At 36.7% G+C, this 12,101-nt stretch overlaps 1 protein-coding gene across 1 annotated transcript in view; it reads left to right on the plus strand.

The window, feature by feature from the left end:
• The first annotated feature begins 1,833 nt into the window (after window positions 1-1,833).
• Window positions 1,834-12,101, plus strand: part of LOC131597688 (flocculation protein FLO11-like) — a 51,636-nt gene continuing 41,368 nt past the window's right edge. The window contains exons 1-2 of the mRNA XM_058870366.1: window positions 1,834-2,012; window positions 2,118-2,295. Of these exons, the coding sequence (XP_058726349.1) occupies window positions 1,834-2,012; window positions 2,118-2,295 (357 nt within the window). The remainder of the gene's footprint in view (window positions 2,013-2,117; window positions 2,296-12,101) is intronic.

Genomic DNA, 12,101 nt, shown 5'->3' on the forward strand with positions numbered 1-12,101 from the left:
CGATTCAATTGGATCAACTGGAAGTCATCTGTGAGTTAATGGTAGATGTTGAAAATCTGGAAAAACATGAGATTCATCTTGAAGAAAATATGAGGTTTCAAGGATGGGAACCAATGTTCTATGATTTGTGTGGACCTGTCTATCCAGACTTAGTGAAGGAATTCTGGGTGCATGCAACAGTTATGCCAAAATCTATTCTCTCTCTCGTTCATGGTGAACTCTTCATAATCACATAAACCCTCTTAAGAAAGTTGTTTGGGTTGATGAACTTTGAAAGTGCTACTGAAGCAACTCCAAGAGCTGATTGGGATGCTGTCTATACAGAAATCTTTCAGAATGGGAAGAAATCCAAAGAGGTTAAGGATATGAAAACCATATACAAGGTACGGACTAAGATTATTCTGGGTTGCTTCTACCACAGGGACCCGCAATACATTATGTATTGCATTGGTACTTAGAAAAAGGTGGATGTTCCCTTCATCATATTCAATCATTTGTGGAATGCTGTGAATGACTCTAGAGATGAAAACAGGCTGAAGTGCCCTAGCAAAAAGAGGAATGTTATTCCTTTTGGGAGAATCATCACAAATCTTCTGGTTCAATCAAAGATTGTTGAACATCTGGAGTCTGTTGGTACAATCAATAATCCTTACACTATTATTGGGAGTACTCTGAACGCTAATACTTTGAAGAAGATGGATATTATCCAAACTGTTGATGCCACTCCTCAAGCCAACCCAGAAGTAAGAACCAAAAGAGGTCATGTTCTGGATGATTTTGAGGTGTTCTTCAGAAATGAATGACCATAAGCTATTGTTCATTACATTACTATGCACAGGGAAGCTGACTCTGATTGTAATCCTATCTGGATAAGCAAGCAGAAACTTTTGACTTCTAAGGAAGAAGTTCCAGAAGTTGTGCAAGAAAGGAGAATAAAGAGAAGGTTATAACTTCCACCAATTAGTGAAGAGAAGAGAAATGAAAAGGAAGTTGTTGATAAGAAGGAAGAAGGAGAAGTTGAAAAGAAAAAGCAGAAGAAGGATGATAAGAAGGAAGAAGAAAAGAAGAAGAAAAAGAAGAAAGATAAGACGAAAGACAAGAAGAAGAAAGAAGAAGAAAAGAAAAAGGAAGAAGAAGAGAAGAAGGAAGAAGAAATAAAGAAGGAAGTGTTAAGAGGAAAGCAGAAGGTGGTGCATCAGAAGAAGAGGAAGATTGTTGGAGAAGAACCTGAAAGGCTTCTCAAGAAGCGATCTTCATGTATTGTTATTTTTGAATCTGGTTATGTACCTGTTTTATCTTCAAAATTTGTATCAACAGATGTTCCCCACATTTCTCAACCAGATATTCAACCAGAAAAAGCCCTAGCTAAATCACCTCCAACCTCCAAAGTTTTCACCCCTCCTCCATCACCCAAGACTAAAGGCACTGCGCCTATTCTTGTTTCTGACCCCCCTGTTCCTAAACCAATTCTTAAACTCTGACCCCTTAACACCCTCTTTCCTCCTCATACCACTATCTCAATCTCTCAACCTCCTCCACATTCCAACCCACAATTGTAGACAACTCTGAGGTCTGCAATACCGCTGCTTCTGAATCTTTTGATTCTAATTCTTTCAGCAACCTCCTACGTGATTGAAATTATAAACCTAAACCTTGAACTGACCCTATTTTTGTGGTCTTGGACTCTGACAACAAAGCATAATCGGTTCTTGCTCTTGAAAGAGAACTTGAACCCTACTGCATTCTTAACCCAGACTCTTCAACCACTTACTTCAAAACCAAACCTTTTGATCTCTCTGTCTAGATGCACTGAAGGTATCTCATAATTCTAAGATGGATTATGTTGCTTCCGGGAATCTCTGGAAGGCCTTTAGAAAAGAAATTCAATCTGACCTTTTGAAGCTTCAAGAAGCTTGTTTGGCTGATGCTCCTGGTCCCTCTGGATTCCTTCGGGACTTTGAAGAAAGCTACTTCTACCCCATCAACAACTGGAAATCTCTTGAAGAGAAGGAGTCTGTTGATGAGCTTGAAGAAGTGCATCCTCTGGCTATGGTTGTGTGGAAGCCTCGCTACAATGTTCTGACTAGTGACTTTCAGTCTTTATTCAACTGGCTTAGGGAGAGTCCCTCTGTTAAAGTACCAAATATGGTATATCCAGAAGTTGAATACCCACCAAAACTAGTTGCTCCAACACCTCCAGAGATCTTGGCTGAAATACTTCTTGCTCTTGAAAATCCAGATGCTGAAATCCCTGCTCCTGTTTATCATGAAGATGTTCTTGTGACTGAAGCTGATGTTGAGAATCATCCTGCTGAGACAATTCCTGTTGAGGAAAATCCTGGAGATGTTCTCATGGTTGAAGTTAATGCTGAGAATCCTCCTGTTATGGAAGATAGCTTTGGTGCTTCTTCTGCTGGACCTTCTGTCTCTATTCTGATGAACACTATGAAGGCTCTTCAACAGAATCAAGCTGCTTTGGCTACTCGTCTGGACAAGCATGAGGATACTCATGAGGAATTCAGATCCTTCATCAAGAATCAAAAGAAGACTCTGCTGAGATTAAAAACCTTCTGGCCTTCTTAGCTTCTAAGCTTAGCCAGTCGTAGTCTATCTTTGGTCTTAGCTTGTATTTCTTTGTTTTCTGCATCTGCTTCTAATCATTTTGTATCTTTTGATATTTTATCAATGAAATTCTATCTTCTTTACTTTGTGTGTCTTTTGCATCTGAATCTTTTAATGCTTTTTGATGTTATGACAAAAAGTGGGAGAAACTTGATAATTGAAATTGATTCATAATATCAGTTACTGGGATTAAGTCTCAACATTCCTAACATTATTTGCAAGTTCTATGTCTTTGATAGTGTTTTGCAGGAATAAGATATTCTGAAAAAGCTCAACATGAGAAGCAAATACATGAAGAAAAGCAATTCTAAGAAGAAACACATTCTTAAAGATTTGAAGCAGGCTTAGTGCTGTGAAGCTTCAAGGTCAGAAGCAAGAAGAATGTTCTAATACATCTTTTTAAGAATGCTCTGATAACATTCAAGAATGCTCTGATCAATTCAAGAATGTTCTGATTCAATTAATTACAAAGAGAAATTCAAAGCTCTGAAGCTGTCCCATGGAAGCAAGAAGCAGAAGCTCTGAATGTTCTGAAGTTCTATTCAAAGTGAAAGTCTTGATAGAAATGGAAAAATACTTAGGGAAGTCTTTTATTTATAAAATTCTTCTAGTATTAATTTCAAGGGGAGATTGTTAATCTTAGAGGGAGACATATTTACACACTCTGATTATATGCTTATGCTATATATGTGTAATTGTCTTTTGTCATCTGATATTCTGGTTACAAATTCATATCAATTATATATGTTTTTGTCATCATCAAAAAGGGGGAGATTGTTAGAACAAGATTCGTTCTGATAAATATTCTATGTTTTGATGATAACATTATATATGAATTTTGTATAAGACAATGTGGTACGGTAATCCTTTGCATTTTCCATTTCAGGAAATACATAAAGAGTATGCACAAATCAGCGCTCAGAAGCACTGACTCAGAAGGTTCTGGATGGCTACCTCAGAATATGCTCTGCACCATGTTGTTGACTCTGAAATTCAAATGTTTTATCTACAAATCTGAGTTCAGAAGCAAGTACAAGATGACAGGCTATTAAGTCTAATCTCTGACTGACAAAAGAAACGTTAGAAGCTACAAAAGGCAACGTCAGTAAAAGCAGCAAAAGCATGGCTCAAGGTAGTTGACAAAAGTGTGAAACATTAAATGCAGCATTGTACTATTCACGCAAAGCATTAAATGCAACCCAACGATCATATTCACTCAACGCCTATATATAGAAGTTCTGATCAGAAGCAACATAGTGAACACTTGCGCAATATACAAAAACGCTGTCAAAATCAAAGCTCACAAACTTCATCTTCAACCTCACAAACTCTTGTAATATTTAGTCAGTGTTAAGCTTAGAACTTAAGAGAAATATCACTGTTGTGATTACAGCTTTATAAGAAGCAATCTTACTCTTGTATACATTATTTTACATTGATTGTAAAAGGTTCCTAGAGTGATCAAGTTGTGATCAATAGACTCTAGAAGACTTAGAGGATTAAATCCTCAGTCAAGGTAAATCACTCTAAGGGGGTAGACTAGAGTAGTTTCGTTAACAATAAACCAGGATAAAAATAATTGTGTTCATTGTTTTTATCTTACAACTTTTTAAAGTCACACTTATTCAACCCCCCCCCCCCCCCCCTTCTAAGTGTTTTTCTATCCTTCACTTACCTATAGACCTCGTGCAAGCCTTTAAGGCTAAGGATCTTGTGTGACTTTCTTGTGTTCATTATCTAACAACCTAAATTTCTTGCAAATTTTTTTTGGTTGTACTCTAACGAACTTGAACTTTTTTGTAGGACTCGCTGGTCCTCATCCCCTTATGTCCTTACTTAATGCATAGAATCCACATACTATCATCATGTTCAACTAACCTTTTTTCAAGGAATCATGGCATACAATTTGTAGATGCTATTGAAAGAACAAAAGCCAGATTTATATCAAGGGGCAAGAGGATTTATTTTCCTCTAACCAGATACCTTCAAAGCTCAAAAATACGGTATCTTGAATTAGAGGCTATGACCCACTTGGTATGGTGAGCTTGATTCTTATAGAAGGACGTTCAAAGACGAAAAGTCAAAGTTCTCCAGACAAGCTGCAACCAAATTCAATTTCTAATGTTGCAAAGATCTTTACAAGCATACCATACATCCCATACATCTCATGCATAACAGGTGTTTAGAGTTGGGGTTCCTTATTCAGACTAAGTACACTTTACAAAATTACAATTATGGATTTTCCCGGTTACATGTTAAGAGTTGGGGAATTCTCATTCAAATTTGGTTTTCACAACCGCAAGTCTTGACCTCTTGCCGTTACGAGTTCAGAGACCAGACATGGAATAACTTTGTGGGGATCTGACCGAAAAGATGATTCAACGGGTATCGATCACAACGCCTACTATGACTATCATTCTGGAGCACCTCCATGCAATTGAAGGTTCGAGGTCATTCATAGACAAAGTACAAGACCTGTTTGATGAAGGATAGAAAAACACTTAGAAAGAGGGGGGTTGAATAAGTGTAGTCTAAAAAACTTGAACGATAAAAACAAATTGCACAGTTATTTTTATCCTGGTTCGTTGTTAACTAAACTACTCCAGTCCAGCCCCACGGAGTGATTTACCTCACCTGAGGATTTAATCCACTAATCACAACAGATTACAATGGTTTTCCACTTAGCCCACGACTAAGTCTTCTAGAGTATCCTGATCACAACCTGATCACTCTAGGAACAAATGCTTAGACACAAGCTAAGACTTTCTTAGAGTATCCTGACCACCACGTGATCACTCTAATTACAACTGCTTAGACACAAGCTAAGACTTCCTAGAGTATCCTGATCAACACTTGATCACTCTAGTTACTTACAAATTAATGTAATCAATTCTAAGACTATTACAATGCTTCTGAAAAGCTTTAATCACAATAGTGATATTTCTCTTAAAGTTTAAGCTTAATCTCACTAATATATTACAACAGCAATGTAGTGAGCTTTGGTGAAGATGAAGTTTCTGATCTTTGAGTTAAACAACGTTTCAGCAAGTTATTCAGAATAGGTTCTTTCAGAATTCGTGTTGAGTTCATTTTAAATTCGTAACCTTGCTTCTCATCAGAACTTCATATTTATAGGCACTTGAGAAGATGACCGTTGGGAGCATTTAATGCTTTGCGTGTTCCGTACAGCATTGCATTTAATGTTTCACGCTTTTGTCAACTACCTCGAGCCTTGTTCACGCTGTGTCTACTGACGTTGCCTTTAATAGCTTCCAACATTCCTTTTGTCAGTCAGCGTAGCCTGCCACCTGTACTTTCTTCTGATCTGATGTTTGTGTATACAACGTTTGAATATCATCAGAGTCAAACAGCTTGGTGCATAGCATCTTCTTGTCTTCTGACCATGAAGTGCTTCTGAGCGTGATACCATGAGAACTTCAGTGCTTCTGCTTCTGAATTCAAGTTCTTCTGATGCTTCCATAGACCCATGTTTTGATTCTGCTTTGACCATCTTCTGATGTCTTGCCAGACCATGTTCTGATGTTGCATGCTGAACCTTCTGAGATAAAGCTTCTGAGCGCTGATTTGTGCATACTCTTTATATATTTCCTGAAAAGGAAATTGCAATGTATTAGAGTACCACATTATCTCACACAAAATTCATATCCTTGTTATCATCAAAACTAAGAATATTAATCAGAACAAATTTTGTTCTAACAATCTCCCCCTTTTTGATGATGACAAAAACATATATAAATGATATGAATTTGCGATCAGAAAGAGCAGACAGCTAAAGACAATTACACAGCTATAACATAAGCATGTGAATATGTCTCCCCCTGAGATTAACAATCTCCCCCTGAGATGAATAATCTCCCCCTGAAATTAATACTAGAAGAATTTTTTAAATAAAAGACTTCCCTGAGTATTTCAGTAGAGACGTTCACAGTGCTTGATCTACAGAACATTCATGACTTCTGATTTCTGCTTCCATAGGACAGCTTCAGAACATTGAATTTCTTTTGGAGGTTATAATAGTCCTTCCTTCTGGATCTATGCGCAAGGATGCAAATCTCCAGAACTCAATCAGCATGCAGGGATAGATGTTACCATCTAAAATTTCAGGATAAAATTCAAGTCCCTGGCTAGCATAGAGAGCACGAGCATTGATGTGATTCGCATCAAACTCTTCTGCAGAAAGCTTAAATTCTTTCTTGATGCAGGATCTTATGTTGGCGTTTGTTAAAGGTTGTGGCATGGTTTGAAAAGATTGAAAAGATGAAAAAGTTTAAGATGTTGTGCGTATGGAGATGTAAAAAAAAAAGGAAGGAATGAGGCTATATATAGAGAATGTGTAGTTACTTCAGCAAGACAAACGTGGGGAAAGGAAATTAGAAAGCCAAAGGTCGTATTGAATATCTTGGAAACTGACAAAAGCAAGCTGGGAGCAGTTAATAGCCCATTACCTAGCGTTTAGGTAATAATTAGTGCCTGGGAAAATGAAACGTAATCATGGCGTAATGGGAATTAACAAAAGTCGAAACCCAAGAAAGAACTGAAACGACATCTTTTCTCTTTCCTAAAGTCAGTCGAAAGAAGTCGCTTGGGGGGGCAATTTGTTACCCTAGGATTTCGACTTACTAATAAATGGGCAACTAGGGCCCAAAATTGGCAATTGGGCCTCAATTTGGTAGAAAGGCCCTAAATTGGTAATTGGGCCTCAAGTTAATATCTACATTGCCATTTGGGTCGAAGTGGTTCGACTAAGTAATGTTTAGTAGTCGAAGCTGCTCGACTAGGAAGATTATCAGAGGCTTCAACGTTCGACCAGACCAAAAGTATGCGAAGACTTAAGAATTTTGTTGAAGAAACTGAAGTGTAAGTCAAGAGGTATTGGAAGTTAAGAGGCAGTTTCAGGCAGTTTTTTGGCAGTTCTTACAGGATGCGTGGAGGTCTCATAATTGAAGATCTTGCATGTCGAAGACACGTGTTGACTGATAAACAGTCGACCTTTAGTAGTAGTTATTTTATTTTTACTATTTAAGAAAGTTCCATAGGAATAGTTAGGGGTCCGCATTTTCTACATAAACACAAGTAAACTCAAACCTCTGCGCAATAATGAGTAACGAGGTCAACTTTGGAATGTACGTATGCGTACCAATTTAATTAATGCAATCATTTTACATTACATTTCATCTTTCAGTGCACATTTACTGTTTTTTTTTATTGCTTTGATTTACTTTAAAGCTTTGAATTTCAGCGTTTACTTTTACCTTAAAGTCACTATTTACATTTAATGTCACTATTTACATTTAATACGAATTAGATACACATAATATAACAAATAAAGCAATCAGTCCTGGAGTATTCTAGTTGACTCCGCAAAAGTAACCTTTAAAAAGGAAACTAGCGCTTGTTTACCATTTTTCTGGGTAAACAATGACGAAGAAGAAGAGGTTAGTAATGAAACATCTTCTTATAATAATGATGCTCTAAATCTTATTGATGAATTACTTAATGGATGTAAGATTTTGTATAAAAAGGTGTCAACTCAAAAGAAACATATTTTATCTCTTGAATAAAAGATTGACACCATGGAAAAAGATTTTCAAATTGAAAAACAAAGTTTTCTTGAAAAGGAAAAACAAAGTCTTACATGCAAAGAGTGTGAATCACTTTCTTTCCAAATTGTCCAATTAAAAGAGTTCTTGAAAGGTATGAAAAGGGACAAATTGGATTGGATAATGTCCTTAGACAACAAATATTTTCTAATCATAAAAGTTGTATTGGTTATTCAAAGTTTAAAAACCAAGTACTAGTAAAACTATCTTTATGAAGGCAAGTGACCAATCCAACAATGAAAAAGTGAATAAAGCACAAAAGGTTCATTATTATCATAAAAGGAAAAGGTTCATTAAGAATAAATCTTATACTCCTAGATATAGAAGCAATTTTATACCTACTTGCTTTTATTGTGGTATTGTTGGCCATACACCTAATGCTTGTTATGTTAGAAACTTAAGCATGGCAAGTGGTCATTATGTGTGAGTTAAAAAGGGAACTAACTATGATGGACCCAAAGAACATTGGGTACCAAATCAAACTTAATTTGTGTTGTAGGTTTGCTCAAGGGCCACTTAAAATAAATGTTGTTATGATGATTGGTGGTTCTAAGCATTTGATGGGAGACATAAACTAACTTTCAAATATAGTGCTAAAGTCCAATGGTTATTTCATATGGAGAATACCTTAAGAGAAGAATTCTTGGCATTGTCAAAGTTGGAGCACTAACTTTCATATCCATTAAAAATGTACTTTATGTTGAAGGACTAAAGCAAACTCTTCTAAGCAAAAGCCAACTTTGAAACAAAGGCTTCAAGTTCATCAAGGATGAATGTTTAATGAAGTCACTCATGAGGTAAAACACATAGGTAAAAAAAATAGTTTTATTTTAAATAATATGTTTATTTTCATTAAGTCTTTTCCGATCCTTTTTGCTAATGACAAAGGGGGAGAAGGTATATATTGTTAGAACAAGATTTGTTCTGATCAATATTCTTAGTTTTGATGATAACAAGGATATGAATTTTGTATGAGATAATGTAGTACTCTAATACTATGCAATTTCTGTTTCAGGAATTATACAAAGAGTATGCACAAAATCAGCACAAGAAGCACTGACTCAGAAGGTTCAGCATGCAACATCAGAACATGGTCTGGCAAGACATCAGAAGATGGTCAAGCAGAATCAGAACATGGGTCTATGGAAGCATCAGAAGAACTTGAGATCAGAAGCAGAAGAACTGAAGTTCTCATGGTATCACGCTCAGAAGCACTTCAAGGTCAGAAGACAAGAAGATGCTTTGCACCAAGCTGTTTGACTCTGATGATATTCAAACGTTGTTTACACAAACATCAGATCAGAAGCAAGTACTAGATGGAAGGCTACGCTGACTGACAAAAGGAACGTTAGAAGCTATTAAAGGCAACGTCAGTAGACACAGCGGAAACAAGGCTCGAGGTAGTTGACAAAAGAGTGAAACATTAAATGCAATGCTGTACGGATTACGCAAATCATTAAATGCTCCTAACGGTCATCTTCTCAAGTGTCTATATATATGAAGTTCTGATGAGAAGCTCAACACGACACGTGTGCATAATACAGAAACGTTGTCAAATTCAAAAGCTCTCCAACTTCATCATCAAGCTCACTACATTGCTATTGTAATATATTAGTGAGATTAAGCTTAAACTTTAAGAGAAATATCACAGTTGTGATTATAGCTTTTAAGAAGCATTGTAATACTCTTAGAACTTGTTTACATTAATTTGTAAAGGATTAGAGTGATCAGGTTGTTGATCAGTATACTCTAGCAAGTCTTAGAAGTTGTCTAAGCAGTTTGTTCCTAGAGTGATCAGGTTGTGATCAGGATACTCTAGAAGACTTAGAGTGTATCTAAGTGGAAAACCATTGTAATCAAGTGTGATTAGTGGATTAAATCCTCAGGTGAGGTAAATCACTCCAATGGGGTGGACTGGAGTAGTTTAGTTAACAACGAACCAGGATAAAAATCATTGTGCAAATTGTTTTTATCTTACAAGTTTTAAAGCTACACTTATTCAAACTCCCCCTTTCTAAGTGTTTTTCTATCCTTCAATTGGCATCAGAGCGCCGGTTCTAAGGTGCAAGCACTTAATCGTGTTTAGAAAAGATCCAGGAAGAGAAAAACGCTTCAGTAAAAGATGGCTGGTGAACTTCCAACAAACACATCTACATCTACATCTGGCTCTGCTGAGCAATACAATGGTAACAATGGTTACACTAGACCACCAGTATTTGATGGTGAAAACTTTGAATACTGGAAAGATAAACTGGAAAGTTATTTCCTTGGTCTAGATGGTGAAATATGGGATCTTCTGATGGATGGTTACAAACATCCAGTAAAAGCTACAGACGTAAGGCTTACCAGACAAGAAATGGATGATGATCAAAAGAAGCTTTTCAAGAATCATCATAAATGTAGGACTGTTTTGCTGAATGCTATCTCTCATGCTGAGTATGAGAAGATATCTAACAGGGAAATTGCCTATGATATATATGAGTCATTGAAAATGACCCATGAGGGAAATGCTCAAGTCAATGAGACTAAAGCTCTAGCTCTAATCCAGAAATATGAAGCCTTCAAGATGGAGGATGATGAAGATATTAAGAATATGTTCTCAAGATTTCAAACGCTAACTACTGGATTGAGAGTTCTGGATAAAGGCTACACCAAGGCTGATCATGTAAAGAAGATCTTCAGAAGCTTGCCCAAAAGATGGGGTCGAATGGTAACTGCATTCAAGATTGCAAAGAATCTGAATGAGGTTTCTTTGGAAGAGCTAATCAGTGCCTTGAGAAGCCATGAGATAGAGCTGGATGCAAACGAGCCCCGAAAGAAAGGTAAGTCTATTGCATTAAAATCTAATTTTAAAAAATGCACTAACGCTTTTCAGACAGAAGAAGTAGATTCTGAGGAATCAGAATCAGAAGAAGAAGATGAACTGTCCATGATCTCCAGAAGGGTAAACCAACTCTGGAAGAGCAAGCAAAGGAAGTTCAAGAGCTTCAGAGGTTCAAAGAAATTTGAACGAGGAGAATCTTCTGGTGGCAGAAGATCTGACAAGAAGAAAGTTGTCTGCTATGAATACAATGAGCCTGCACACTTCAAGAATGAATGTCCAAAACTTCAGAAGGAGAATCCCAAGAAGAAGTTTCATAAGAAGAAATGTCTTATGGCAACATGGGATGATTCTGAATCAGAATCAGAATCAGATTCTGAAGGAGAGCAAGCCAACTTTGCACTGATGGCCACAGTGGATGATGGATCAGAATCTACATCAGAATCAGATTCTAAAGAGGTATTTTCTGAACTATCTAGAGATGAATTAGTTTCCTGCTTGACTGAACTTCTGGAACTCAAGGCTCACCTTAGTATCAAATACAAAAAGCTGAAAAAGCAATTTGAATTTGAAACTAAGAAGTTGGAATCGGAAAATTCTGTACTGAAGGAAAAAGTTTTAAATTTATCCAAAAATAGTGGATCTCCTTCTGAATTAGAAAATTCCATTCCTAGTCTAAATCATATTCTGAAAGAATATGACTCGAGCTTCAGGAAGTTCCTATCTAGAAGTATTGGCAGAAGCCATCTTGCTTCTATGATATATGGTGTTTCTGGAAACAGAAGGTTTGGTTTTGGCTATGAGGGTGATACCTCACATAAATTTGAACCTGTTGATGATATGAAAATCACATACAAGCCTTTGTATGATCAGTTCAAATATGGCCATGCACATGATATTAGGCTCACTTCACATGCACAGAGTTTTAACACTGTACAGACCAAGAAGCATGTGACACAACCTAAGAAATATCATGCTGTCAAACCTAAAGAATATCATGTTGTTCCTCCTGTTAACTATTATGCTAAACCCAAGTT

This window comes from Vicia villosa, linkage group LG4 (genome assembly GCF_029867415.1).
Source record: "Vicia villosa cultivar HV-30 ecotype Madison, WI linkage group LG4, Vvil1.0, whole genome shotgun sequence".
In the NCBI taxonomy this organism is placed as follows: Eukaryota; Viridiplantae; Streptophyta; class Magnoliopsida; order Fabales; family Fabaceae; genus Vicia; species Vicia villosa.